The following is a 27,988-nucleotide window of genomic DNA, read 5'->3' as shown; positions in this document are numbered from 1 at the left end:
AACTCCATCAAGCTAAGTGACTCCACTTATTTATGCGAGTCAGCCGTTTCCCAAATCTAGATTATTAAGTACAAATACCGTTCCACCATGTCTGATGATCATTTGGAAGTCTGCTTGAGGCAGCCATTGTCCAGACTATGCAGCCCTGGCTAACTCCATTCAGTGCAAGTCTTTACCATAAATGTAGTTAATTGTATTGTGCCATAAGGGTTCATGCAGTTATGCAAGGTACAATAACATATATTATACAAATAAAGTATACTCAGTATATTATATATATATATATATATATATATATATATATATATATATATATATATATATATATATATATATATATAAAATTTTTAAAGCAGTTCCTCTGGACACCCGACCCTATATCCCAAACATGTGAAGAGAATTAGTGAAGGGTGTGACCATAATTTGCTAAATATACCTATATCACCTTTAATGGTGATGAAGCTTTTCAGTTTTTAAAGGTTTTTGCAGTTTTCTGATAAAATGTTTTTAATTTAAAATGTATTTTCAAATGCAATATACTGTACCTTAAATTCCTCTGACAAAATTTTTACAGACATAATAAATGCCCCGATCTTTCATTATTAGTGAGAACTTTAGAAAAGGAACCAAATAATGACAGTAGAGCGAGCAAAAAGCTGAACTTAGGGTCTGTGGTGTGAGTCATTGCTGTATCCCCCTGGAGAGCCACGGCTCCGGTGTGGTTTGTACGTGTCCTGGTATGGGTCAGTGTAGTCCTCTTCCACCAACGGCCATTGCTCCCGGCTCTTCTGTTGACGCTCTTTGTTGTGGTCGTTTTCAGTTGAGGTCATCAGACTGCGCCTCTCGATTGGAGAATGATCACTGGAATGATTCCTGTTTCTGTTTCTTTGGCTCTGTTGAAAAAAAGTGATAAAGGCATCCTATTTCTAGTTCAGTTTGAATTAGTTTTATTTGTACAACACTTTTAACATGGACATTTTCCCAAAGCAGCTTTATAGAGATAGAGGATCCATCCTTAACTGGGTGGCACCAAATGTCAAATGTCCATAGTTTGTTGAAGTGTACTTTTCAGTGAACTGAAATAGAGATCTATTCATGCCAATTGTAGTCCTAAGTCCCTGTAGCAGACTGTTTGTATTAATTACAGTTCAAGGTTTTTTTTTATTTAAATAAATGTTAGGGGTGTAACAGTACACGTATTAGCACCGAAATGTTTCTGTACAGGGCTTTCGGTTCAGTACACACGTAACCTATGGAACATAGATCAAATCTGGATTTTCTCACAGACGTATAAAGTTGAATTTTGAATCCCTAGCACTAGCATTAGCCGCTAACTAGGAAGTGGCCAGCGGCTAACGCTTTTCATTTCACTGCAAGTTGTATCCTGCATATAATTATGTTTGTGCAAATAACATTTTTTAATCTTGAAACCATAGCACTTGCCCCTTCCTGTTTAGCAGGTAACGCTAGTGCTACTGATTCTTTGGTATTTTAAATCCAGCTGCAAACATTTCTCTTAAAAGGAGCAAATCCTGACAATTTTTACACATCAAGGGAGTGAATGAATAAAGTGTATATCATAGGGTTGCTTTGGTTCTTTAAGTCACTAATATTAAAATGTGAATACAAACTGGCACATTAGCAGCGATTCAGCACAACAGAAAGCTAATGTTGTAGCCAAATACATATAATTATTATTGTTGTTACATATAATTATACTCTTGACTGGTACCACCTTCTCTCAGAATGAGAGGTAAGTACACTTCAAGGCTCTTCTCTGTTCTGGCACCAAGGTGGTGGAATGAACTTCCCCTAGATGTCCGTACAGCGGAGTCCCTGATTATCTTCAAGACCTACCTCTTCCTGAAACACTTAAATTAGCACTTTTCAATTTAGTAGAATTCTAGGGTTATATTTATATTAAGTTTGTAATTTGGCGTACCAGTGTAGATTTATTCATTACTAGAGATTTGAAGCACTTTTGTACGTCGCTCTGGATAAGGGCGTCTGCTAAATGCCGCAAATGTAAATGTAATTAAATATAAGATATTAAATATTATATTACTAACAGTAGTAACATAAATGTTCTACTCTATATTGTTGCTATTCCTCCTTTTTTTTTTTTTTTTTACCCAAATAAACTTTCAAAAAAGGCCTGGATTTGTTTATGCTTTTCAGTCTAACAGCTAAAGAGGGCCTTTGGGGTGTTTACTTTCTGCTTCTACTCTAATTAAGTTTATGCATCTTCAGTGTGAGAGGGTTTTGTTTAATTGAGTGCTTTAGCCAAAGCCGTGTCCTGGTTTTCTTATTATTTTTTTATTATTTCAGGGCTTAATTTAATGAATATGAGTTTGGAAAACCTTATAAAAAAAACTTTCAGAAAACTTTGGTTCTGTTTTTTGCTACTGTTGAAAAACATCTCTGTTTATCATTTTAAAAAAAAAGGCAGGAGGAAATTACTTTTTGTAAATACTGACCTGCAGATTGGAGATGGCTGTAGGGTATGGTGTGAGAGCAGTGGAGCTCAGGTTGCGTCCCAGCAGAGGGTTGAGAGGAGTGCTCAGTGACGTGTGCGTTGCCCGCCAGTAGGCTTCCAGGTACTCAGCCAAATGTTCACATGCATCCTCTAGCTGGTTTTCATCCAAAATAATGTCAAACATTTCCTGGGTGGAGTGAAGAATAAATGTTATAGAGGGATCCATTAATGTAAAATAGATCTATAATGGTTTATGAGTTGATACTGACCGGAGGACACTGAGCCAATTTGTCTGCAGCCACCAATTGTACATTTAGGTGCTTGCTTTGTGATTTCCCACGTGATTTGATCAATCGTTGCAAGACCTGTCAGCAAAGATCAAACTGAGTCAGAGAAACCAGACTGCGTTAACAAGCCTAACAAGGCCGATTTGGCAAGAACATAATTGGAGGCTGCAGGAAACATTTTTATTCATTCATGTGAATTATGTCAACCAACATACACCTGTACAATTTATATTACTGATATTATTGTTTATTAATCCTTATAATTTATTTAATGGTTTATAACTAGCTTCCTTTTACCAGCTAGATGAAATGTGACTAGCGTTACCCTTTTATTCACACTTAAATTGATCAAAAGAACCAGAAGAGGGCAGCAACACATCAAGTGCTATTCCAAAAGAAAAAGATGGCTCTGAGATCCTTTATTTGATAAAATTTGTAAGATTAGTTCTGTTAAATAGAAACTTACACAAATACTTACCTTGGGGGAAGACACTTTGACATGCACAATAATGGGAGCTAATGAGGTCTTAATGAGCTGAGCTGGGTGGTTGATCGTGTCGGCATCAAGGACAACCAACTGAAGAGATCTAGCCAGCTCGAAGATCCTCTCGATTTCACTCTGGACTTCCGCTATGAGATATTATTTTTAAGATAATAATAATGACACAGGTTTTTTTTTAGATAGACCTTCCTTGTAACTTGGTGAAGCATTTCATAACAGAAATGCTCCACATAATACAAATAATACATAATAAAAAAGCTACCTAGCTAATCAAAATCAATTACAGATGAAAAATAAATAAATAGAAAATATAAGAACATATAAACATACCTATATTTGACCTGGTGTTGGATCTTTCAATAATAGCTCTCTTGCTTGGGTTGTTGAGCACAGATCTCTTTGCTAATGAAATGTCTGCTGTCACTCTTGTAATAGATATCCTGTATTTGATGAAACAAAGCCATATCATGAAAAGGATGGCTGGAAAATGTGCCTCATCCACAACACAGACATTAAACATGGCCTGGGCAAAAATAGTCTCCACTGGAAAGTAAAAGCCCCCTCACCTGCCATCAAACCTGTGCTTCAGAAAGTCAAAAAGGGCTTTCTGCATCATATCTGTCACCTGAGGACAAAGCCCATGGGAAAGTCAGAATCGAATGAGGTGAGACAAAGGGAAGGAGAGAAAAACAAAAAAGAAAGCCAGTAGACATTAAGAAGTCATAGTCATAACAGTATGACAAATTTAGATAAAGAAATTAAAAACAGATTAAATGTGATCCCAATCATTTATTCCACATGATTTGCACTTTTAAAGAATATCGTCTACAATATGCAAATAAACATATTTTTTCCCTTAACCTTGCCTCTGACTACTGCATACACCATTCCCTAAAAACTAAAACATTCATTAGATATCATATATCTGGAAAAGCTATCTTTACCTTTTGGAGTCTGCTTTATGCAATATTCTAAATAATACCAAAAGGAAAAAAAATCGAATAAAACCCATCTTGTATTAATGTATTTTTTGGGGGGGAAAAATATAATTGTAAATCATGTTCCATTCTCATGAAATAGGTTTTATGAAGAAATGGCAGTCTATATTAACAGGTCCTGTCTCAAAGCTAATTAATAATTAGTCAGTGTCATCTCTGAGAATGGTCTTCCGATAGTATCTGGCCAGCAGCAATAATTAGTTATAAAGAATACGTATGCAGCCTATTTTGTCATGGAATCAGTTAGCCTTATTAAACAGGATTCTTTGTAGTGTACTGTATATATGTTGGCCATTCACAGTTATTTTTTTATGACATATATGAATTAGATTCCCATAGATAAATGAATTACACAGAGTTAAGAAAGTATGAGTAATTTATCTACTTATCTTACACTCATATTCAACATACAGTATGTCACAAAAGTGAGTAAACCTCTCACATTTCAGCCACCATTTATTATATCTTCTCAAGGGACAATGCTATAGAAATGAAACTTGAATATATTTTACAGTAGTCAATGTGCAGCTTGTATAGCAGAACAGATTTACTGTCCTCTGTAAAAAAACTCCACATACAGCAATTATTATCTAAATCACTTGCCAACAAAAGTGAGTACACCCTAAGTGAACATGTTAAAACTGTGTTTAAAATGTCAAAATATTTAGTGTGAGCAGTATTGTTATCTAACACTGCCTTAATGCTCCTGGGCATGGAGTTCACCAGAGCCACACAGGTTGTTGCTGGGATCCTCATCCACTCCTCTAAATAACATCATGAAAACACATGATGCTTCTGCAACTCTTCTGCTTGAAGATGCCCCACAGGTGCTCAATAAAGTTCAGGTCTGAAGACATACTTGGCCTCCCCATCACCTTCACATTTAGCTTCCTCAGCAAGGCAGTTGTCATCTTGATGGTGTTTGGAGGTGCAATGATGAACATCCAGTGGTCAGTATAAGAGAATTGTACTCAAAGCACCAAATTTTAACTGCTGTAATACAAGATACACAAATTTGTATGGTCCTGTCAAGCAGACAAAAGCATGAACATGATGAATAGGAAGTGTGACTTTGCACGGTTACACGACATACAGCTGCTGTCACTAAGTTTGTACTCACTTTTGTTGGCAGCTATTTTGACAATAACGGATGCATGTTGAATTATTTTTAGAGGACAGTAAAACTGTACTGCTATACAATCTGCACATTGACTACTTTAAAATATATCCAAGTTTCTTTTCTATAATATTATTCCATTAGAAGATATACTGAAAATGGTTTCTAAAATGTAAGGGGTGTACTCACTTTTGTGAGCAGCAAAGAATACTGTTACAGCAGCAAAGAATACTGCTAGAACATACCTGACATATCAATGTGTCAAATATTTAATCTGTATGTGTGCATCAACATGCTTTAACCAACCAAGGATACATCTACATACATACATACATACATACATACATACATACATACATAAATACATACAGCTACTTCAAAACCCAATAATTTGACCTAATAGGTTCATGAAATTATTTCATCAGTTTTCAACACATTTTCTTGAGATATGAGTGGCTTACTAAATCAAATGCATTATTGTGACAGTGAAATTGGGGACTGATGCTTATAATTTCAAAACATGCTCCACTTTTGAGACTATGGGCTTCTGTACCCAGAAGGTTGTTGCCTTGGCAACCCAATGTGGAGAAGATGATGGGTATTCAGTGAGGACCCAGGTTACCTCTCCCTCTGCGAGCAAAGAGAGACACTCTGCTCCTTCTGGGATCTCTTCTGCACATCTAAATATACACATGAAAAAGCAACTCACAAGGGATGATGCCTACCTCATATCCCTTTAAAGAAGGACCCACCAATACCACTGGCCTCATGGAGGGGACAACATCATATGGAGGAATATGCTCAGCCTACAACATAACACATAGTCTTGCAATTGTTCAATAAATACAAAAAATGTGTAACCTACTGCATTTGATAAATACAACATGAATATAACATGCTTGAATGACCAAGGAAAGACCTTGAAAAAACTCCACTTTAATTCTCCTGATAGAAATGTCTTCTTTAACGAAAGCATTACTTACCACTTTCTGTTTTTGTTTAGCTGTTGAAAGGAGAAATTAATCGCATCAGAAAGAAGAATTGTAAAGATATTTATTCTTTAACAATAAAATAGGTGAACAACAGCTGTTAGTTAGTGCTCTGTCTACTGTTAGGATTTTTCTTATTCCGAATAGAGTGTGCACTGTGTTTACCTGCAGATGGAGGATTGGTTTTGAAGGTCCCTGACACCATCTCTCCAAGGCTGGAAGAAGAATTGCCACTGGACTTTCTGAAGGTTTAGAACAGAGCTTGTGATGAAAAATGTTAATCTAACAGCTGAATGGTTTAAGTCCTGTTTATAGCTGCTATAACAAGTGATAATTTAAACTTGCTTTCTTAGATGTTCCCTATCATTATGTGTAGCAATACACTGATTACTGGCACTGGCAAGGGAAGTGGCTGCTCAGTGGTTAAGGTGCTGGGTTACAGATCGGGGGTTCAAGCCCCCAAGCTGCCACCATTGAGCAAGACCCTCTGTGCTCCAGGTGCACCATATCATGGCTGACCCTGCGCTTTGACCCCAGCTTCCGAGCAAGCTTTTACTGTGCTTTTACTGTGCTGTAATGTATATGTGACAAATAAAGGCTATTCTATAAAACACACATGATATTCTTCATTAAAAAAATATAATAGATTGTTGGCAAACTCCTGTAGCACAAGAAAGAAACAAAAAGTTCAGGATGTGCTATTATTGGCAAATAAGTAACTTCCAGGTGGTAGCAGGTATTCCATGTGGTAGCTTCACATTGGGCCAGTTAATCAATAAAAAAAACAAGCCTTATAAACAATAATGTAAAAAAATTATTAATAATAATAATAATTTGAAGACATTTTGTGTTTTTAATAAAAACATTTATTATGGTCCTTCTCAGTTTCCTGACATTAATCATTACTACAAAACTAAAATGAAATTCTGGACATGGCTGCTTAAAATCAAAAACAACCAAATTGCTCAAATGAATGAATTTTCGTTGCGTAAGAGGGGGTTTAAAAAAGGCCGCAGTTAACCCAGTGTGATATCCTCTACATTATTGAGTTAAATCAAGATGAACATATTCTTTAGTTGAAGAGGTGAAGTGTGACTAATGCATGACTCAACAGAGAACACAGCATATCACTGATGTTGACAGGAAACTGTGTAAGCCAGGATCCAATTATGCATTTCATGCGTCATAACAATCAGCCCATTTTCACATTTGTTTTTTGTTTCTTCCTTTTCTTCTTCTTTCGGCTGCTCCCATTAGGGGACGCCACAGCGAATAAACCGTTTATGTAAAAAAGATTCCTGATGCACCTGATGTTACTTTGTAACTCAACACTTTCAATGCTTAACCAAAATGTAGGCATTCTTACTCTGTTCTTTATTGCAGTCGCCTCGTCAAGGTTCAAGCCAAAATAATAAAACAATGAAAACAATCAAGAAAAAAAATTATATAGTCACAGAAAATTATGATCATTTACATATTTAAAAAAATCCTGTTAAATGATCAAAGCTAAATGCTTCCCAGTCCAATAGAAAAATATCCACATAACAGAACTAAAACCAACTCCTCGTAATGTGTTTAAGCTGGTAAATGAATACATTTCTTCTTCTTCGTCTTCTTCTTTTTTCGGCTTCTCCCATTAGGGGTTGCCACAGCAGATCATCTGTCTCCATCTCAATCTCACCTCCCTCACCTTGTCTCCAAAACGTCCTACATGCACTTTCCCTCTAACTCATTTCTAATCCTGTCCATCCTCGTCACTCCCAACGAAAACCTCTACATCTTCAGCTCTGCAACCTCCAGTTCCACCTCCTGTCTTTTAGTCAATGCCACTGCCTCTAATCCATACAACATCACAGGTCTCACCACAGTCCTATAAACTTTCCCTTTCACTTTTAGCAGATACTCTTCTATCACAAATCACTCCTGTCACTCTTCTCCACCCACTCCACCCTGCCTGCACTCTTTTCTTTCACTTCTTTAACAGGTCTCACCACAGTCCTATAATACCTAAATTATGCCTAAAAGAAAGATTAAAACCGAATTTTCTCTTCGCCAATACACTTTCCTGAACATTTTGACACCATCAACGGGGGTGGCTCAGCAGTTTCTGCACTAGTGACGATAAGGTTGCTTAAATAGCTTTCCGAGAACTACTACGGGCTTTTTAGCCTCCACCATTTAGCAAGTGTCTACATGCACAGTGCTTTGTATGAATTGTTTAAAATAGTTTTAGAGATAAGTATCTTTCTATAATGAATAAATGTAGACAGATATGAACACAAACTTTTTGCAGCAGTGTCACTTAGTCTTACCCATGAAAGCGGCCCCTCTTCTGCTCCTGCTGAAGACGGATATTCTCCAGTTTTAAAGGGCTGGGGATAAAACCAATGTCACACCCCTCCTTTACCAGTCGCCCAATCCACCAATCATTGTTGTACTTCTGTGGAGCACATGCAGAGAATTGGGGTGAAATCAATCAAACAATCATTAAAAATCATTAGCTTTTTAAAATCATTAGTATTTTATTGTGTCTATTTTCTTAGCTTTACCTCCTTAATGTGGAGAAAATCTTTAGTGTCAAAGGAAATGGCAGTTCCAGCGACAGGTACATCTTCATCCAGAGCACCACAGTAACTGACATTCGTCTTAACGGCAAAGGCCACTGCTTTGGCCTACAACACAGAAAACCTCCCTCAAGAATGATTTTCATTTAAATTTATGAATTCAAATATGAATTCAAACAGTTTCAGACACAATTACATATGGTACATATTGATTCAAAATCCCAATAGAGTATATGGATGTGTGACCTTAGCCCTCTCCAGCTGCACCATGGCCTGCTGCTCTCTCTCCTGACGGCCACCCTGCTCTTCCTCCAAAGACACATCTGAGTCGGATGGCCTGCTTGTGTAGGAATCAGCTGAACCCTGCAAACATGAAGACTCACGATAACATTCACCTCACAATACACAACCATGTAAAGCTCCAGAGGGTCGCAAAAGTGCTGAAGTGATTCAGAAAGTAGTCTAAATATAAAAAAAAATAAAGCTGTAAATTGTGTATGAATGTTTTTTGATTGTTTTGATAATGACAATCATTGAGGTTTATTACTTAGCTAAAAAGACATCTGTTGAAAATTCACAAAAAGAAAAGGTTAAAAAGGAACACATACAGTACAATTAGTTGTTAATGCACTAAATTGCTTTTTCAGAATAGCACATCTTGACTGAGTGTTCTCTGATGAATCACGCTTTACCATTTTCAGCCTCTGTAGTAAAAGGACATTTATGTGCATTTGAATATGTTCTATGTATAATTGAAAAGACATGATGAGCTGGTTTGTCTGTACTGTATATGAGATCTTCAGCCTTGCTAAATATATGTTTCTTTACTTGTTGAGAGACAGGCACTGAAGAGAGCAACAGCTCTAGGCTTTGATCCTCTAATCAAAGCCAACACACTCCTTGAAGGTTGATCGAGCCTCTCAGTCTGGTACAGCATGAATAAATGCAACTAATGATGCTTCCAATTTTATTATTGATAAAAAAAAACTATCTGAGGACAGACATCATCACTCAGTATGAAAAATGGCAACTTTCATGAAAGGAGAATTTAATAGACAGAAATTGCAATGTTGGAGGTGAACAATCAAAGATTCACTATAAATTTTTTTTTGCCGCTTTTGTTTTGATCTTTGGCACAAGGGTATGGTATTTTTACCATTATAAATGTTTGCCAAAGCCGATGACATCATTAGCTATGGGGATCATATATATATATATATATATATATATATATATATATATATATATATATATATATATATATTATAATTGTTACCGGTTGACCTGTGAGTAAAATCTGTACTATGAGCTAGTGGCTTTTACAATCCTTTAGTGTCTGTCAAATGGCTGGAGTACATATGTCTATGAGTCTATGTGTATATAATCATATGTGATATAGAATCATATGTGTATTTAATAAGATTGTTCATTTTTTTTTCATCATTCTGAGGACCAAGGTGTGGAATTTGCCATTCAGTACTGGGATGTATCTGAGATTGTCTAGGCTGTCTTAAACATGTGCTATAGATACAAAGCATTTTCTAAATCACGCTGTGTTCAAGCTGCTAAGAACCTATTGCATCTCTAGAGGTTATTAGGAATACCAGAAACATGCCACATTTCTATTATATGTCATATTCATAAGTCTTTATAGGTCATTGATGGACCAACTTTCCCACGTCCTGACCTAAGTATTAACAGGTTCAATCTGGGTTAAGTAAAAATAAGATTTTCAGCCAAATCATACATCATAAGGTCATGCCATAGCAAAGAACAAAATCCAGCATCTTATTACTTATTTACTGTGATCTTCACTAGAAATAGATTTTCTCAATTACAAAAACAGAAACAGAGGTTTATTACAAATGTCACGCTGCCCCCACATTAAATCCACATAATTAACAAAGAAAAATCCGGCCAGTGTTGACACATAAGTTGCAGTCTGTTTTTTACGAAGGTCTCATTGGTGCAGGCTGTCAGTGGAGTTAATTATTATGGGCGCAGACTTGCAACAGCACAGCCAGCCTATCAGCTTAGTGTTCACAGAATGTGCTGTCAGCCGAGCACTCTCCACTTTGGAACGTTACACTCAGCGGGCAGCTGGGTTTCTTCCAGTGTGGTGCCAACTCAGCGCTACTGCAGGATGGATGGAAAGTAATGGAGAGTAGAGCATGGCTCAATATTTACCCAACAGATGACAGCACAGTCTCTGTACAAACGACTGCCAGCTTGTTTCCCCAGCCTGGGGCACCATCTACTTCACATATTGTCCAAAACGGACAATTGTTCAAAACGGGCCGATAATATTACAAAAAGATATGGGTTAATAAGAAATCTGCCTGATAGTGACGACATATCTCTGCACAAAATTTCTACTTTAACACCCTGACATCAACAAAATAATTCAATATATCCAAACAGGATGTGCAATAAGATTGGCTGATTAAATCCCAATTAAAGCAGAGATTGAATCCTTTCCTTACAACATAATACAGAATTACAACATAATAAACACCACATGTAAGATTGCATTTGAGAACCATTCATTTTTCAGCCAAGAAAAACAAACAAACATGATCATACAATTCTTAGATTTATTCCAGCTCTAAAATATAAACTTTTTTTGAATGAGTCTCATTGATGTCCCTTTTATTCATCATATACTGTAGATATGAACATCCTTTTAAAGAATCAGCCTATAAAATTGCACTGCAGTAGACAGTACAGTAGGTTACTGCATAATAGTGGCTTTTGCATTTTATGTGCACAGTATAGATATGTTTTAATGTTTCACTGCATTATCATTTTCAGAAGTGAAGCACTTAAACACTATTACTCCTATTATTATTATTATTAACACACCGATGGCAAGTAACAATCTACAGATAGATAAATAATGTGTTTGGGTTATATGACTGATGACATAGGAAAAATGCAGGGTAATGCAGGGTGTATTAGGCACACACACACACACACACACACACACACACACACACACACACACACACACACACCTATGCGTCATCTGCATTTGTGAACTGAAGTCCATAATACATCCATAAGTCATTACTGCACAAGTAGCAGGCCTTGGAGAACGCTCTGTAATACATATTTTAGATTTCCACCTAAGCTAATTAATTAGCTTTGTTTTGTGTCATTTAAACTTTGACTGTACAATTGATTTGCTTAGAAAATCTACTACTCAGTCACTTCTGATTATGTGTTATGGATGTATAAGCAAAGCAGGCTGCAAAATATCACAGAAAATGCACATGGAAACGATTACGCTCTGCATAATCACCTGCACATTACTCATGCAGTGTCATGCATTAATCTACAGGGTTTTTTTTATGGCAATTGGTAGCGCAGTTGTGCTTAACAATAATACACTTTACTTGTAACCTTCCATTAATTAAATACTTAATTAGTTTATCAATAAGAATTAATTAAAGATCTCCTTCTTCTGTTTGGATTTCTCATCAGTTTTTTTCATGCGCAGTGCCATATGGCCATCCCCAGTGACACCATGACGTTACAGTGTATGGCACCACATACAACCCATAAAGATGACAGTGGATTCTCTTCCTTTGATAGCTTTTAGCAAACGCAACAAACACTAAATCCTCCACTATTGAACATTTGTAAACAATAAACATACAATAGACCATACAATATAACAACAACAATAATTAATTTGGAAATAACCGGTAAATTGCTCATAAGCGCATAGTTTTCGGTTTACACAACTACACTTTTCAATATATACTTTTATAGAAGGTAAATTATTTATTATTGCACCTTAAAGTGCCACCTACATGAGGATAAATTCCATCTTGAGCCTGGTTTCCTGTCACCTGTGGCTTACTCATCAAGGATACATATATTAAATTTACAATATTTATAGTTTATAAAAGTATAATTTATAGGTTTCTGTATATCTGCTTTGTGACAATGTATATTGTAAAATGGTTATACAAATAAAACTGACTAAAATATAAAACATTTGGTTAATAACTAAATATTAATATCTCTTTAGCAAACAATATATATTTCAACTGCCACTGTTTATAAACTACAACCTGTTTGGCACCACATAAAAAAGTGCTTACAGTCTATTGGAACATTGTAACATGTTTAAAAAATATTACAGTAAGTAATATATTTAATATGGAGAAGAAGGTAATTGAATTAAATCTAGTTATACTGAATTTGGGACAACTAATAATCCTGGAAATCATTAAAAATCTAGAGAACGTGCCTGTTTTGCGTGCATTTATTTCTACTCATAAAAGCTGAATATAATATTATATAAACCTATAATAATTTTGTGCTGCTACTTCATTTCTGTAAGCTAAATGAAGTACAACCTCCCTAACCCAAAACCATTACATATTTCAACGTGCACAACAGATCATATTTTAATTTAGCATGGATACCCATACAATTACTGATACACAGTTACTAACCTTATTAAATAAATGCATACAGAATCAGATATCATAACAACACCAATTCTAGCTGCTGTGCCATATTACACTACCCTTAATCTTTTTACACATCATCTGTTCAACAATCTGTTCAAGATCAACAACTGATCTTTAGACTCAACACCTTTCAAAATGAACTTTCAGAAAGGCTCCACCTAGAAACATTATTGGGTAAGGGGGGTCCACATCCTTCTTCAAGTTACTTACAAGCGGCAAGGGCTCTTTGGGACTCACACAGTCTGTGAAAGTGACTATAAGGTAAGATGAAGAAACAGAGGCAGGGCAATGCAGCTCACCTAAACATGCTTAACCCATTAAGGTCAGTTTAGTTCCAAATGGATTTTGGGAAAGTCAAGGCAATGTCTTCATTTGATGAGTATCTAATGCATTGACCTATTGGTTAGGCATGTCTCACTTTTGTACAACACTTAAGGGTAGAAGCAGCTACCACTGATTGAAAGAATCCTAAGCCCCAGCGTTGAATATGCTAACACATCCAACATATGGAAGTGCCCTGAGATTTCTGAGATAGAAATGGAGACTTTGACAAGTAGAAGCACAGTTTTTGGGCTTCAACCATTGGTAGATGTGTCCCCAAATCTATAAGGCCACAGCGTGCTGGAACTTCAAGACCACAAAAGTGGTGAGACAACTTCCGGGGGCTGGCTGGCTATTATTGTAAATACCTGTATGTGAATAAGAAAATCAGATCCCATCAGTCCACTAACTGATTCCATAATAAGTGTACTGAGGCATGCCAACAGGTTTTAATTAAGGTAATCTTACTCCCACTTGTTTTCCAAACTGATGTGCTGGGCAGCAGGCTGAAGTTTGCGTTGTCCCAAGTGGAGAAGAGGGAGAAGCTCTGTGTTCTGTACATCAGTCATGAGCTCTAAGTGTAGGAGACCAAGTTACAGCACAATCGAGAGAGCCCACACCCTCATTTCATTTGTTGTTCAGCCTCAATTTGTTCATATCAAACTGCTCTCCAGTGGATCCACCACAAGAAGGATGCTAATCCCAATGGTATCTGGCACTTCAGCCTTTTAAATTCTAGGTGGATTTCCTCTCTCTGCAGGGAGGGAGAGAGTCATATACAGGCCGGACGGCTCCCTGGCCTGAGTTGGGCACTGGCAGTGTGCTGCAGCAGGGGTGTGGTCGAGCGCTAGTTTGTGAATGGAAAATGGATTAAGGAGCGTAAATGGTACACACAAGCCTGCACTTGTGTATGATTAAATAATAATGGATCTGCTGTTTAGTGTGAAGAGATTAATGAGAAAGACATAAGACAAATATGAGAATGAGGTCTGTTCTATACTGTGTGTTCAGATAGACATGTCTCAGTGTGAGACCACAAGACAGGAAGCGCAGAAAAAGTCTTGTGAATTGTCCTAAGTGTGCGATGAAAAACCAAAATAATGTCACATCATCAGATATAGGCAATATTAGGTAGTTAAAATGTTTATCACACCCACCATTAGCAGAAAATATTTGTGTAAAAATATTGTGTAACAAGCACACAAACACACACACACACACACACACACACACACACACACACACACACACACACACACACATATGCACACAGATGCACACACATACCACTATATGACCATGTTTGGAGTAATGGAGTAGGGACTTGGGAGTGTAAAATCACACTCTTAGCTTATCACCCCAGATGTCAGGTGGGGCTCCACTCTGTCCCGGACCTCATATCAGTTAGAGAGCCAGTACTAGAGGCACTTATTGTCCACTAAATGTCTGTATCTGTGCCCTATCTTCCTTGAAACAACCTACAATTAAAAAAAGAAGATAAATGTCTAACAGTTGCTGCAGTTTCTAATGTAAAGTAGCAGACCTGAAGGGATCATGGATATTTGTATGCTGTCGTCCCCTTACTCTTACACATTCACTCGGGTTTTGTTGACGGTGGTGTGGTGGGTCGTCTCTTATCTCAGAGATCCCTCATGTCTGCGTTACCTTCTGGCAGAGCCCCCAACCGCACAGTGGCAGAGTCCCCAACCGCACAGTGTCCTTAAATTACATCAATACAACAATAAGAATAATTAATAATCCAGATTTCTCTCTTTGTCAACCCCCCATCTCTCTCTCTCTCTCTTTCTCTCTCTCTCTCTCGGTTGAGTTTAACATGCTCCTGAGGTACCAGTCACAAATGTTACTGTCCCTCTCTTTGGATCTGCCCGCTTTGTCCTGGCCTGCCTCTGGATGGTGTTCTCTTTGATTGGAGGCCACTCTGTGCAGCTGGGGATCCATGAAAGTCAGAACAGGAGCTTTGAGGATTTGGGCTGTACTTAACGTCAACAGTCTGCTACACCGACTCAGGACTACAGTTTTTATTTGATCACTATCACTGCACACCTCAACATCGTTTATCTGTAATAAATGGACATTCGGTGCCACCCAGATGTGGATGGGTTCCCTCTTGAGTCTGGTTCCTCTCAAGGTTTCTTCTTTATGACCTCTCAGGGAGTTTCTCCTTGCCACAGTCGCCAGCGGCTTGCTCATTAGGGACAAATTTACACTTATAAAGAAGAATCTTATTCATTCTTTCTCACCGCATTATCTGTGTAAAGCTGCTTTGAGACAATGGCCATTGTTAAAAGCGCTATACAAATAAAAATAAATCGAATTAATGAATATTACTGAGTACCATGGCACCGTGTGTTATGTGCTACAGATTAGGAGTGAAATGCTCATACATTCCAGTACAGAAACATATTACTATAGTGTCCTTTTTTGTAAGTAAAAGAGAGAGAGAGAGAGAGAGAGAGAGAGAGAGAGAGAGAGAGAGAGAGAGAGAGAGAGAGACCATCCACTGTTCCTTTTCCACTACTAAAATGTTAATATAATAAAATGAAGTGCAACTACTTTAGGTCTTATTACCAAAGCATCTTCATAGTAACATAAAAATAGAATCTAAAAACAAAAATTTAGGAATCGTGGCTCAATTACATTTTATGTTTATAGTCCACATTAGAAAAGAAAAGAAAAGCAGGCGCAATTAGAGATTAACAGAGCATGGGGCTATGATAAGATTGGCTTGAATCCAGCTGGCAGCTAAACTGTACCTACTTTATAAATTTACTAATTAGATCCTGTACATCTTTTCCGGAAGAGGTCTTAATGTTACAGAAGAGTTACTTCTGCGGTTCTTCTGTAAAGCTTTAACTTTTTTAAAGCTCTTAAAGCAAAATTACCATCATTGTATCAGACTGAAGCCTGTTGTGCTTACCAGCAATTTATGGCTTTTATGCTGCCACAAACACGTATGGCGGTGTTTTTCTGGTTTGTTGTTCACAAATAGATTTTTCAGGGGTTAAACCTTGAAGTGAAAGAGCACTAGAACTCTCACAGATTATACAGTCAGAGTACACCATGGTAACTAAACCATAAGCACTAGGAATAGGGTTTGAAGCCTGAGGTTTTAAATCTTATTATTTCACAATATGTGTTGTAATACAACAATCAACCAATCCTCTGGGCCCAATAATAAGGGCAATATGCTTTCAGGCATAATTGATTGAGGAGATAATAAAACCCTTTTCCGTTTCTCTCTTCAAACTCATGGTGAATGAGAAAGATCACAAAGTATTGTTCCTTTAACTTAACTCCCTATTTAAAATGTACATAATAATGCAGGTTTGTGGGCAAATATTTTAGTGATATCCTTAAAGATCCACTCAGTATAACACAAACCACACCAATCTTGCTGTGTAGTGAGTGGCTGTTCAGTGACATGGAATAACAGGCTGCTGTTTCACTGCCCTCCCCCAGGTCCTTCATTACACACAGCCTCCAAGAAAGAGAGAATGCAGTTCATAGAGAAAATGAGCAGGTGTCACTGACACACACTCACAAAACATACAAGTCTTATCCTGACATCTGCTCAGAGCATCTATATCTGGATGCTGCATCACATTTTCAGCTACCTTCGTGCATGTATGTGTTGACATATATATATATATATATATATATATATATATATATATATATATATATATATCCAAACAGTCTGAACTATACATGCAAACAGCATGGCACATAGTACAGACCCATGTGTCTCCGTCTTACTTACCGCCTCAGAGTCTTCAAAGCCATGCAGGTACAAATTGTCATACATGGAGGTCTGATATTCCCAAAAGTGTTTCTTTTTTTAAAAGTGTAATGAACGGAATGCAATGCCCGTCCTAGCTGAAAGACACCAAAGGAAAGATTATAAAAAAAGAGGGTGGCCTCAATGTTCTTTCAAAAACCTCAAATGTTTTCATGAGCATCAGGTCTGATCCTTCACATCATTTAAGGCAAAGAGTATCTACCAAGAGCTAGCAGAGATCTTACATTTTATCTGCCTTGCACATAGAGTGCAGGAGAGTGGAGCTTTTCTCAAATCACAGGCTGATGACAACGCAGGGGGAGGATGGGGGGGTGTTAGCTGCTGATTGGCTGGCACCAGCTCCAGTCACATTGGCCAAGTGCTCTCGCTTCCCTTGATGGTGAATAATAGGGATAGAGGAAAGAAGGGGTCTTCAACCATCCTCTTATAAACCACTGGTGCCTGTATTTCTTTCTATTTTCTGCCTGCTTTCTCCTCGATCTTCTCGACACACCCACCTTTCTTGCTGAGATATGATGCGAGGACACACTTCAAAATATGTAATTTCATCTATAGCATGATGCAGGCTACTTAATTCCAGGCACACTTAATATTGTTAATATAATACAATTCTATTTTATTTAATTAGTTCAAACCTGTTCCTTGTGTGAGTTGTGTTAAGAAACACAAACTTAACCCAATGTTAAAACCATGTGCTGTGTAATTATTAATATCGCTTCTTGGGTATGTTTTACTGTAAATATAATTGTTGTACTTTGGTTTTACAAAAATAAAAATGAATCTATACCAACATGTCAGAGAGGGGTCCAAGAATTGTGTATTACATATACATTTCACTTCCACAAGATCCTTTGAGATTCTGATCCATGTTGCAATTCCATGCAATTCTCTCTCATTTATAACTCACTTTCTCAACTCTCCAGTTCACCTCACCTCCTAGGTTTTCTATTGCATTCAGATCAAGTGACAGGGAAGTCATGTTTATGAAACCAGTATAAGACAAAACATTATTTTGCTTTGTTAATTAGTCATTAGTCATTAAATGCATGGTCTGCACCAATACTAACAAACATTAATAGTTTGTGGCATGTTGAATGTTAAGCCCAATATGGTTCCTGAATGTTATACTCCAACATTCTGTCAACATAGCTTAAAATAATATGAACATCCTCCTGATGACTCTTATTAACAAGGTGTTTCCACCCACAGAAATGTTTTTATTTTTATTTTTGTTTGCACCATTGGGAGCAAAACCTAGAAACTCTATTGTTTGTTCAGTATTTTACAGTAACATGCTAATATACACTATACAGTATTCAATATTCTACTTAATATTTCACATTTAATCTACTGTATCTACTGTGGTATTTCTATGCAATATAATTATGACCTAATAATCTACTGGGATATGCTGCTGATAATTACTTTATCACACTCTGGAGGACAGTGGAACACAGCAGCCATCTAACGGTCAAAAGAGGAAGTGCATCTTCGATGCCTCTTCAAGAAAATAACGTAAAGCATTACTTTCAAAGTCATCAACACAGGTAGATTAATATAAACCTGAATTTCTGCATAAATGTTCTTTTGCTGTACTGGTTTTGACTAATGGAGAATATTCCACACTTTGTTACATTACATTATAAAATTCTGCCAATGTGTATTACGTGTATTATTTAAAAAAAATACCACCATACTCTTTCCATATTTGCTTAGAACTGGGGAATGAAACAAACTTATAACCTATATTTTGAATCTTAATAATGAGTACACTAGCCATATAGCCATTAAGACTAAGTATTGTACTTAAAATTAAATTACATAAAGTCCGTCTGATAACTGCTGAACAGACAATACTTGATAAATTATGAGTAAAGTTATCCATAGAAAAATCATTTACATTATAATGGTTTGCTTTGTTGCTTGGGCATATTAACAAACCATAGCCATGACAAATAAACAGTTGCAAGCTTAATCTGCAATTCAATACAATACACAATACAAAAAATGTACAATTACATTCCATGCAAGCTTGCAAATAATATGAATTTGATTAAAGAGGAGTCAGAACTGGCTGATATAAAATAAGTCAAAATATGTATTTATGTTATTGTACTGTAACATATGTATATGTTAGTCATAAACTGTACTCTTCTGTTTATATGCAGCACTGTAATAGAGCATATAACCAATTTGCCATCTGCTGCTAACAAACTACAAAAGAAATTGGTTTATGGTCATTGTTTCTGCACACAATGGACCTGCAGAATCCATGAGTAGTTATGCTTATGAAGATTTTGCACATCCAAGAGGGTAGATGTTTAAATGTCAAAAAGAGTAAAAATTTACATTACAACCCACTGACTGACACACAATTATTCAAACTGAACCTACTACAATAGGAACAAAGCATTTAGTAAGCAATTAGTAAGTATAGTGAGCAATAAGCAGTAATGCCTCTAAGACTATTTCTACAACAACATTCTCATCAGAACACTTTTTTATTTTAGAGCAGATCTATTGATCTGACTCTAAGTTGAAATCCCAGCAGCACCACCACTATTGTGCCTTCGGACAAAAAAACCCTCAAATTCTCAGTAAACCAAATATATAAGTAAATCGCTTTGAATAAGAGCATTTGCCAAATTCCATGAATGTAAATGTAATTATCATTTATGATAATCAGAATGAATGTGCTTTTTATATATATATATATATATATATATATATATATATATATATATATATATATATATATATATATATATATATATATCCAAATCTTCAACATCAATTATAAATGTAATTAGCTTGAAGGAAAAAAAAAACACATGAATCATTATGAAGAAACAAAGGATGTTAATAATTATAATCATAAAGAACAGATTTGTCAAACATGCATTAACTGTAGTCTGCAGGCAAAATATTTCGGTTAGTGTTCAGAGAAGACAGCAACACTAATAATAAAATATTGATTAAACAGCTCAGTCATGCAGTGCACAGCTCACAAACTTAAAGCAGTCACTCATGATCATTAATCTAAGGTCAATGGTTTGTTAAATAGAGTATTAGTAATACAATTGTTCATTTAAATTTCCTTGCCTGTATCTATAAGTCATATTTCATCTTAAATTAATAAATAAATTAAGAAAATCTTAGAGCATTTAATTAAGGCTTCTATATCATTTTGGATATTACCTCAGAATTAAATGAAACGTTGACCCTTAACACTAATGATAGAATTATAACACTGCAATAAAGCTCATTAAATCCCAGTGCTGAGATACCTTATTATTTGCTTGTGACTTATTTTTGTTTTGTTTTTTCACTGCAATTAGATATACATTACATTGTTACAACAGAGGATTATCTGATAATTTTAATGTATTCAGGTCTAGAGCATGCATACAAAAACCGTATATACAAAAGCCACTTGAAAAAGAAAGAAATCTTTGAGGTTATGACCAAGATATGATGAAAATGAAAATTGTGAAAGAATTGTGACTGTCCTTGTCAAATATATAGTTGTGTGATTGTACTTCAGTAAAAAGGATATCTGACTAGTTTCCATGGATGCAGCTCAGTGCCTGAGTCATATTCCTTTACTGAGGTATTCATCTGCGTCACCACAGAGCCATGTAACTCTTTTGTAACAATTATATGAGTGGGCTTAAGTTTATAGAAAAAAAAGGAATAAACATACTGTGGCATTACCACACAGTTGGGGCAATTACTTAGAAATATTTGAATAAATCTGTTAGTATCAACCAGAGGTCTGTTCAAATAAAATTATCCATGAAACTCAACCAAACCCCAATACACAAAGTCGAATGATTAATGTTTGCAGGTGGAGGCACTGTTCTGACTTCACTGCAAAAATAAAACTTGCAAGCTTCTCAAAAAAAAGGTGCTAAGGGACCTATATTTCACACACACTGTCACACTTCTGCATTATACAGATGTGCTGAAGTAACCTAACACATACAGTATATTGCCAAATAAAAGTAAAATCTTTATCCCTGATGAGTATAAAGCAGTTGGTGAGGACAAATGTACAAATAAATAAACATATTAACCTACAGAACACACACGCACACACACGCACACGCACACACACACACACACACACACACACACACACACACACATATATATATATATATATATATATATATATATATATATATATATATATATATACACAGTATCTCACAAAAAAGACTACACCCCTCACATTTCAGCAACCATTTTAGTGTATCTTTTCAAGGCACAAAACTATAGAAATAAAACTTTAATATGTTTTAGTCAATGTGCTTTAGTCAATGTGTTTACTGTCCTCTGTAAATAACTCAACCAATAGCCAATTTTTTTCTAAATAGCTGGCAACAAAAGTGAGTACACCCTAAGTTATAACAGCTGTTTGTCGTGTAACCAGGCAATGCTTCAGGTCCTATTCATCATGTTCATGTTTTTGTCTGCTTGTCAGGACCATACAAATTTGTGTATGTTGTATTAGAGCAGTTAGAATTTGGTGCTTTGAGTACAATTCTCTCATACTGATTGTATGCATACTGAGCATACTTGCTCTCCACAAAGATGGTGTAGGCTATAAGATCTGTAACACCCTGAAACTGAGTTACAGTACAGTGGCCAGGGTCATAGAGAGGTTTTCCAAGATGGGTTTCACCCGGAACAGACCTTGCAATGGTCGATCAAAGCAGTTGACACGAGTACTGCCAGCATTGCTTTAGATGTTGCAGAAAAGGAAGATCCGCTTGTCAGTGCTCAGACTTAGTGCTGCAGACTGCCGCAGACTGCTACAAGTTGGTTTGCATTCCGTCGTCTTAGAAGAAAGCCCGTTTCAAACAACAGTTTGCTGAAGACAACCTGTGTAAGAGCATGAATTACTGGAACCATGTCCTGTGGTCTGATGAGACCAAGATTAACTTGTTTGGCTCAGATGGTATCCAGTAAGTGTGGTGAGGCCCTGGTGATGAGTACTAAGAAAATTGTGTCTTGCTTACAGCCAATCACGGTGGTGGTAGCTTAATGGTCTGGGGCTGCATGATTGCTGCTGGTACTGGGGAGCTGCAGTTCATTGAGGAAAAACATGGATCTCAACATGTACTATAATATTCTCAAGCAGAACATGATGCCCTCCTTTTAGAAACTGGGCCGAACGGCATTTTTCCAACATAATAACAACCCCAAACACACTGCCAATAAGAAAACTGCCTTGAAGAGGAAGCTAAAGGTGAAGGTAACGAAGTGGCCAAGTATGTCTCTAAACCTGAATGCTAATTAGCACCTGTGGGGCATCCTCAGGGGGAAGGTGGAGAAGCACCATGTGTCTAACATACAGCAGCTCCGTGATGTCATTATGGAGGAGTGGAAAAGGATTCCAGCAAAAACCTGTGCAGCTCTGATGAATTTCATGCCCAGGAGGATGAAGGCAGTGCTACATAACAATGGTGCTCACACAAAATATTGATACTTTGGACACAGTTTTAACATGTTCACTTAGGGTGTACTAATGGCTGTATATTGAGTTGTTTTCAGAGGACAGTAAATCTGTACTGCTATACAAGCTGCACATTGACTACTGTAAAATATATCCAAGTTTCATTTCTATAGTAATGTCCCTTTAGAAAATATAATAAAATGGTTGCTGAAATGTGAGGGGTGTGGAATACTGTGTGTGTATATATATATATATATATATATATATATATATATATATATATATATATATATATATATATATATATATATACACAGATAGATAGATAGATAGATAGATAGATAGATAGATAGATAGATAGATAGATAGATAGATAGATAGATAGATAGATAGATAGATAGATAGATAGATAGATAGATAGATAGAAAAAGGCCTTTATCTGTACCCATGGCAACTGATACATTCAATATGGTAGGCACATCGTATCATAATGGATTGGCAACGGAAGAACATTTGCATTCACCAAAGAGCTACGCAGAGATCTTTTAAAATCCGCCTGCTTTTCATGAAAGATGCATGAGGAATGGTGAACTCAGAGGCTGCTGTAGCTGGGCAATCTGACACAGACATTAAGGCTATTATTTCCCCCAGGAGCACTTCAAACTCCATCAGCCTCATCCAGTTTAAACGCTAACCAGTGTTATTGCTGTACCACATTTTACACTAATCAAACTCTGAGTCCAATCTTCAGGTTCTTCAGAAAAGAAAAAGTAACTTATTGTATTATCATTTGTCTCCCAAAATGTGAGTCGTCTTCCTGGTCAAACATTCATGTGGAATAATATCAGTGTATAGAGTATAGTATGAAGGTATACTATACTAATATAAATAGTATAAATGATAGTATAAAGGAAGTGTTATAAAAGAAATACATGTTTTAATAAAGAATAAAGATTTTTGTTTCCTACTACAAAAATATACCAGTGGACCATCATAAATGATCACAACTATGTTCAAAGTTTATCTGAGTGCTATAATTTCATAATTTCACACTTCATGAGTACACTCACCTTGCACACAGTCCTACACTACACTTCTTTAGTAAAAGAAAACAATGACCTACACATCAATTATTGGCCCACTGCTACTTTTCACACACATGTGAGTTATTATTCCTAACAGTTTTTTTTTTTTTTACTATGAGACTCAATGCAGTGTTGAGTAATTTTTGCCACCATGTTGTCCTTTTTTATTATTTTTGACCTGGTATATGTAATGTGATTAAGCATATTTAATTCTTAGGCAGAGGCAATTTGAACTCAGCATAAAAAAAAAGGAATGTGTACTGTTAGCCTTGTTTGTTACTTCCTATATAACATATTATCTAGATCTCTTTGTACTGCACAATCTTTCTTGCTAGAAAAAGTGCTCACCAGTTTAAATTTCACAATGTGATACCAAGAAGATATTTGTTAGTATATGTGGGATTCTCATGCTAAATATTCCTACCTGACGGAGGATGAAGCTGGTGGAAGTAGTGCTGCCATCGGACCTTTTGAGACGACTGCGTCGGGAATAGGTGCCTCTGTTGAGCTGCAGCAGGAGCACAGGCCATTCATCACACTCTCTAGTTTAGGTTTAACAAGGGCACCTTCACACATCCCCCTTTGCCCCATTTTGCATGCACACTCTCATGCGCACACACACGTTTTCTGAAACACGCTGCCACTCAACAATATATAATATGCAATTATTATGCATTATTATTATTATGCAATAGTTATGCATAACATTCATAAGCAGTGTAAAAATGTGTGCAGGACCTTTAGAATAAGCGAATTATATACGCTTTGTACATTTGCAGCTAAGTCATTTACTGACTCTTTCAGATGGCTTTGTTTAAGCTTTCAGGCATTTTTTGATCCCAAATGCAGTGCGAAGCAAGTTGTTGCATTTTGGAGTATCTTAAATCACAATGTGCTAAAATAGATGCAAGAGCTTCTGAAAATGTGTCACATCATCTTCAAGGAGCGACACACTGCAGTGGCACACACGACACCAGGATGATGCTTCTGCACGGCTTAACTGTACTTCAGTGTTGCTGCTTGGCGTGTAATCGAATAAATACTTAGCTCACGATTAAACCTCATGATCATACAAAAAGCTTGACTGAGAATTTAGCAATACATTTACTCAGCTGTTCCTTTCCCTGTCGCCTAAAGATGTACTTTAAAACTAATTTCAGTCTATATTCCACAATATCCCGGATTCCAGGTGTAAAAGAAAATACTTAAGGTGCACAAGATAGAGAGTAGCAGCGTAGTGACCAGAAAAGCTAAGAGTGTGCATGGAGCAAAAGAGGAATTCATTTAGAAACGAATGAAATCTAAATTGAAACCTTTTAAAATCCAGAAAGGAAAAATCATTCTAGTTTCCTGCTGTAAATAGTTTGCTTCATTAATGCTAAGCACACACATATACACAATAGATAACTATATGTGCATAATAACCATATTATAAGACTGCATATTTAATACATATAAAACCGCATATGATATGCGTCTAAAAGAGAACTTTTCCGAAATATTATATTAATGCACATCTGGAGAGACCAAACTCAACTAACATTTGAAATAATAATAATAATAATAATAATAATAATAATAATAATAATAATAATCAGTATCAGAGAATGCATCCACACACACACACACACACATACACAAACACTGTACAGTCTGGTCTCCGTCGTGTCTACTTACCTGAAACACGGCTTTGGAGGCTCCGTCGTTTGTCCCGTGTCGAGTGTAGATATGTCGGGACATTTGGGCCAGCTCGTCGCTCCACGGAGGAGGATGTCTCTCTCTGCCGCTGCGCTCATACTGAGGAGAAAGATGCACGCTGGCCTCCAGCTTCACCTGCAGCTTTATGGGGCTTTATACACAGAGAAAGCGCGAGAGAAGGAGAGAGAAGAACAGATGTGCCACTGCGCGCGCGCTTCCTGCTTCGCTGTGCGCGAGTGCCAGCTGTGTGTGTGTGTGTGTGTGTGTGTATACACCTCTCGCTTCAATAGCGACCAGCGAGCTCCTGCGTCATCAGTTAAAGGTCACGCAGGTACACATGGCCACGTCCCTGTGCAATTACACCGCCATGAAGAGCAGCTTATATTACACTTTCTTCCTAAAGTCGCGGTGATTTCTCCTCTTTCTCCCTCTTTCGCCAACCAGTGTTTTCACACAGGATTGGAGATCAGTGAAGGGTCGAGTGAGTGCTGAGAGTCGATTTGTGTTTGTGTGCATTTGAACAAGACCGATTACGACTATAGGATGATCTTCTGCACAAGTAGATTGGTTGAATGCTGGTGCTTTGCATTGTGATGGTTCCATAATCTCAACTGACTGTATAAGACTGTAGAAAGAACATTACTCATAATCACACATTCTAGTACTCATGTTAGTTCTCACTCTTCAGTGTTCTGTATTGTTTAAAGACTAGAATCACACTCTTGATGTCACCCAAATGAGGATGGGTTCCCCTTTTGAGGCTGGTTCCTCATAAGGTTTCTCTCTCAAAACATCTAAGGGAGTTTTTTCTTTGCCACAGTCACCATGGCTACTCATCAGGGGTAAATACACATTGTTCACCTTAACTCATATTCTGTAAAGCTGCTTTGAGACAATGTCTGTTGTGAAAAGTGTTATAGAAATAAACTTGTGATGTAATTCTTTTTTTTTGTGAAGCTATGATTCATCTGGTGCTGTTTGTGTGTTGGATAGTTTGTAATAAAAAAACATTTAATGCACAATGTTTAATACTAAGTGTAATACTGCTTGATTTATTTATTTGTATTTTATTTACATTATTTATAGCAATTGTAAAATGCTTAAATGGAAATTAGGATCGAGATTTAGGATAATTGTGTGCACATATACTATTCAAAGGTGAAAACATTGGACTGGAATTATAACAGGCTACAAGAGGAACTAAATGAAAAGACTTGAGCGCTTCTCTTTTACATATCACATACGTTTGCGGGTTTGTTTGTGGCTGGAGGCATGTTCTGTTCACAAAACACAAACAATAAACACACTATCTTTAGTTTTATACTGAAGAAGGATTCTGTACAAAACTATTTCATCTATTTATTGTAGTCAGTGGGGCCTGGAAATTGTTTGTGTTGGTCTTAGTCTGCTACAATTGCTTGTTGGACAATGAAGCACACTGCAGGGATAAAAAGACAAGATTTGTGAAAGCTCAACACTTTCTTAGCTAATAAGTGTTATATTTTTACTATCCGTTAATAATTCATAAACTGACAACATTGTTTAAAGCTGATGAGGTTTATTCTCATCACATCAAATTCAATACAAGTATGCATCAATCTGTAGGGTCTAAGTGGTACTTGGAGTAGAACTATAAAATAAAATATAAACACTTATAATCATCATAATTCTAACCGCAAACCAGTGAATAGTGTTTAAGCACTTAAAGATAACTGTATAAATGTAAAATCCCTGATCTATTTGATTGCTTGGTACCTGGTTAGATGTTATACATTCAAGCAACGCAATGAAGATTATGCTTTTCCAAGTGGTAGCTTTCCTGTAAATCACTAAAAGCAATACCATTCAGTAAAGTATTTAAATTTTCTGTCACCCAAATGATTGTCTTTTTCTCTTACACGTAATCGTTTCATTCACATATTTTGTAATGTACTCAGTGTGAAGTGAAGCTGGGAGAATGAAAGTAGCCATTTTCTGCATACTGATTTAAAGTAATGTGGCCATTCCAAGCATTACATAGCATATTACAAAGATGATTTTTACTAATTATTTCGAATTACTGTGTAATCCAGTTAAATATTTATACAGCATTTCTTTCTATATACATTTCCTCAAATAAGTGTAGACATGAAAAAGTTATTAATGAATAAATGAACACAGCCACTGTTTTAAGTATTCCTATGTGT

General features: G+C 36.5%; 1 protein-coding gene across 3 annotated transcripts; it reads right to left on the bottom strand.

The window, feature by feature from the left end:
- Positions 1–361: 361 nt before the first annotated feature.
- Positions 362–26,059, bottom strand: cacnb4a (calcium channel, voltage-dependent, beta 4a subunit). Of its 3 annotated transcripts, none has more exons than XM_046845075.1 (14): positions 25,782–26,059; positions 24,529–24,612; positions 9,180–9,296; positions 8,919–9,041; positions 8,682–8,809; positions 6,535–6,611; positions 6,364–6,383; positions 6,106–6,186; positions 3,832–3,890; positions 3,596–3,705; positions 3,242–3,393; positions 2,746–2,841; positions 2,478–2,663; positions 362–893 (listed from the first exon to the last, which is right to left on the bottom strand). In XM_046845075.1, the coding sequence occupies exons 1-14, from the start codon at positions 25,842–25,844 to the stop codon at positions 663–665; spliced, it is 1,527 nt and encodes a 508-aa protein (XP_046701031.1). In that variant the 5' UTR covers positions 25,845–26,059; the 3' UTR covers positions 362–662. The 3 variants fall into 3 exon arrangements, with proteins under 3 accessions (XP_046701031.1, XP_046701033.1, XP_046701032.1); XM_046845077.1 differs by lacking the exons at positions 24,529–24,612; positions 25,782–26,059 and adding exons at positions 17,520–17,635; positions 17,783–17,803; XM_046845076.1 differs by lacking the exons at positions 24,529–24,612; positions 25,782–26,059 and adding an exon at positions 17,520–17,798.
- Positions 26,060–27,988: the final 1,929 nt, after the last annotated feature.

The sequence above is a fragment of the Silurus meridionalis genome, chromosome 3, assembly GCF_014805685.1.
Source record: "Silurus meridionalis isolate SWU-2019-XX chromosome 3, ASM1480568v1, whole genome shotgun sequence".
Classification (NCBI taxonomy): domain Eukaryota; kingdom Metazoa; phylum Chordata; class Actinopteri; order Siluriformes; family Siluridae; genus Silurus; species Silurus meridionalis.
This window is presented reverse-complemented; position numbering and strand designations above follow the sequence as displayed.

Excerpts from the sequence above, each read along its gene's own strand:
- cacnb4a (XM_046845075.1), bottom strand. The coding sequence starts at position 25,844 with ATGTCCCGACATATCTACACTCGACACGGGACAAACGACGGAGCCTCC. Across the intron at positions 8,810-8,918 it reads ATTTTCTCCACATTAAGGAG|AAGTACAACAATGATTGGTG; the intron begins GTAAAGCTAAGA and ends TGTGCTCCACAG. Across the intron at positions 6,612-8,681 it reads AAGAGGGGCCGCTTTCATGG|AAAGTCCAGTGGCAATTCTT; the intron begins GTAAGACTAAGT and ends CTAAACCTTCAG.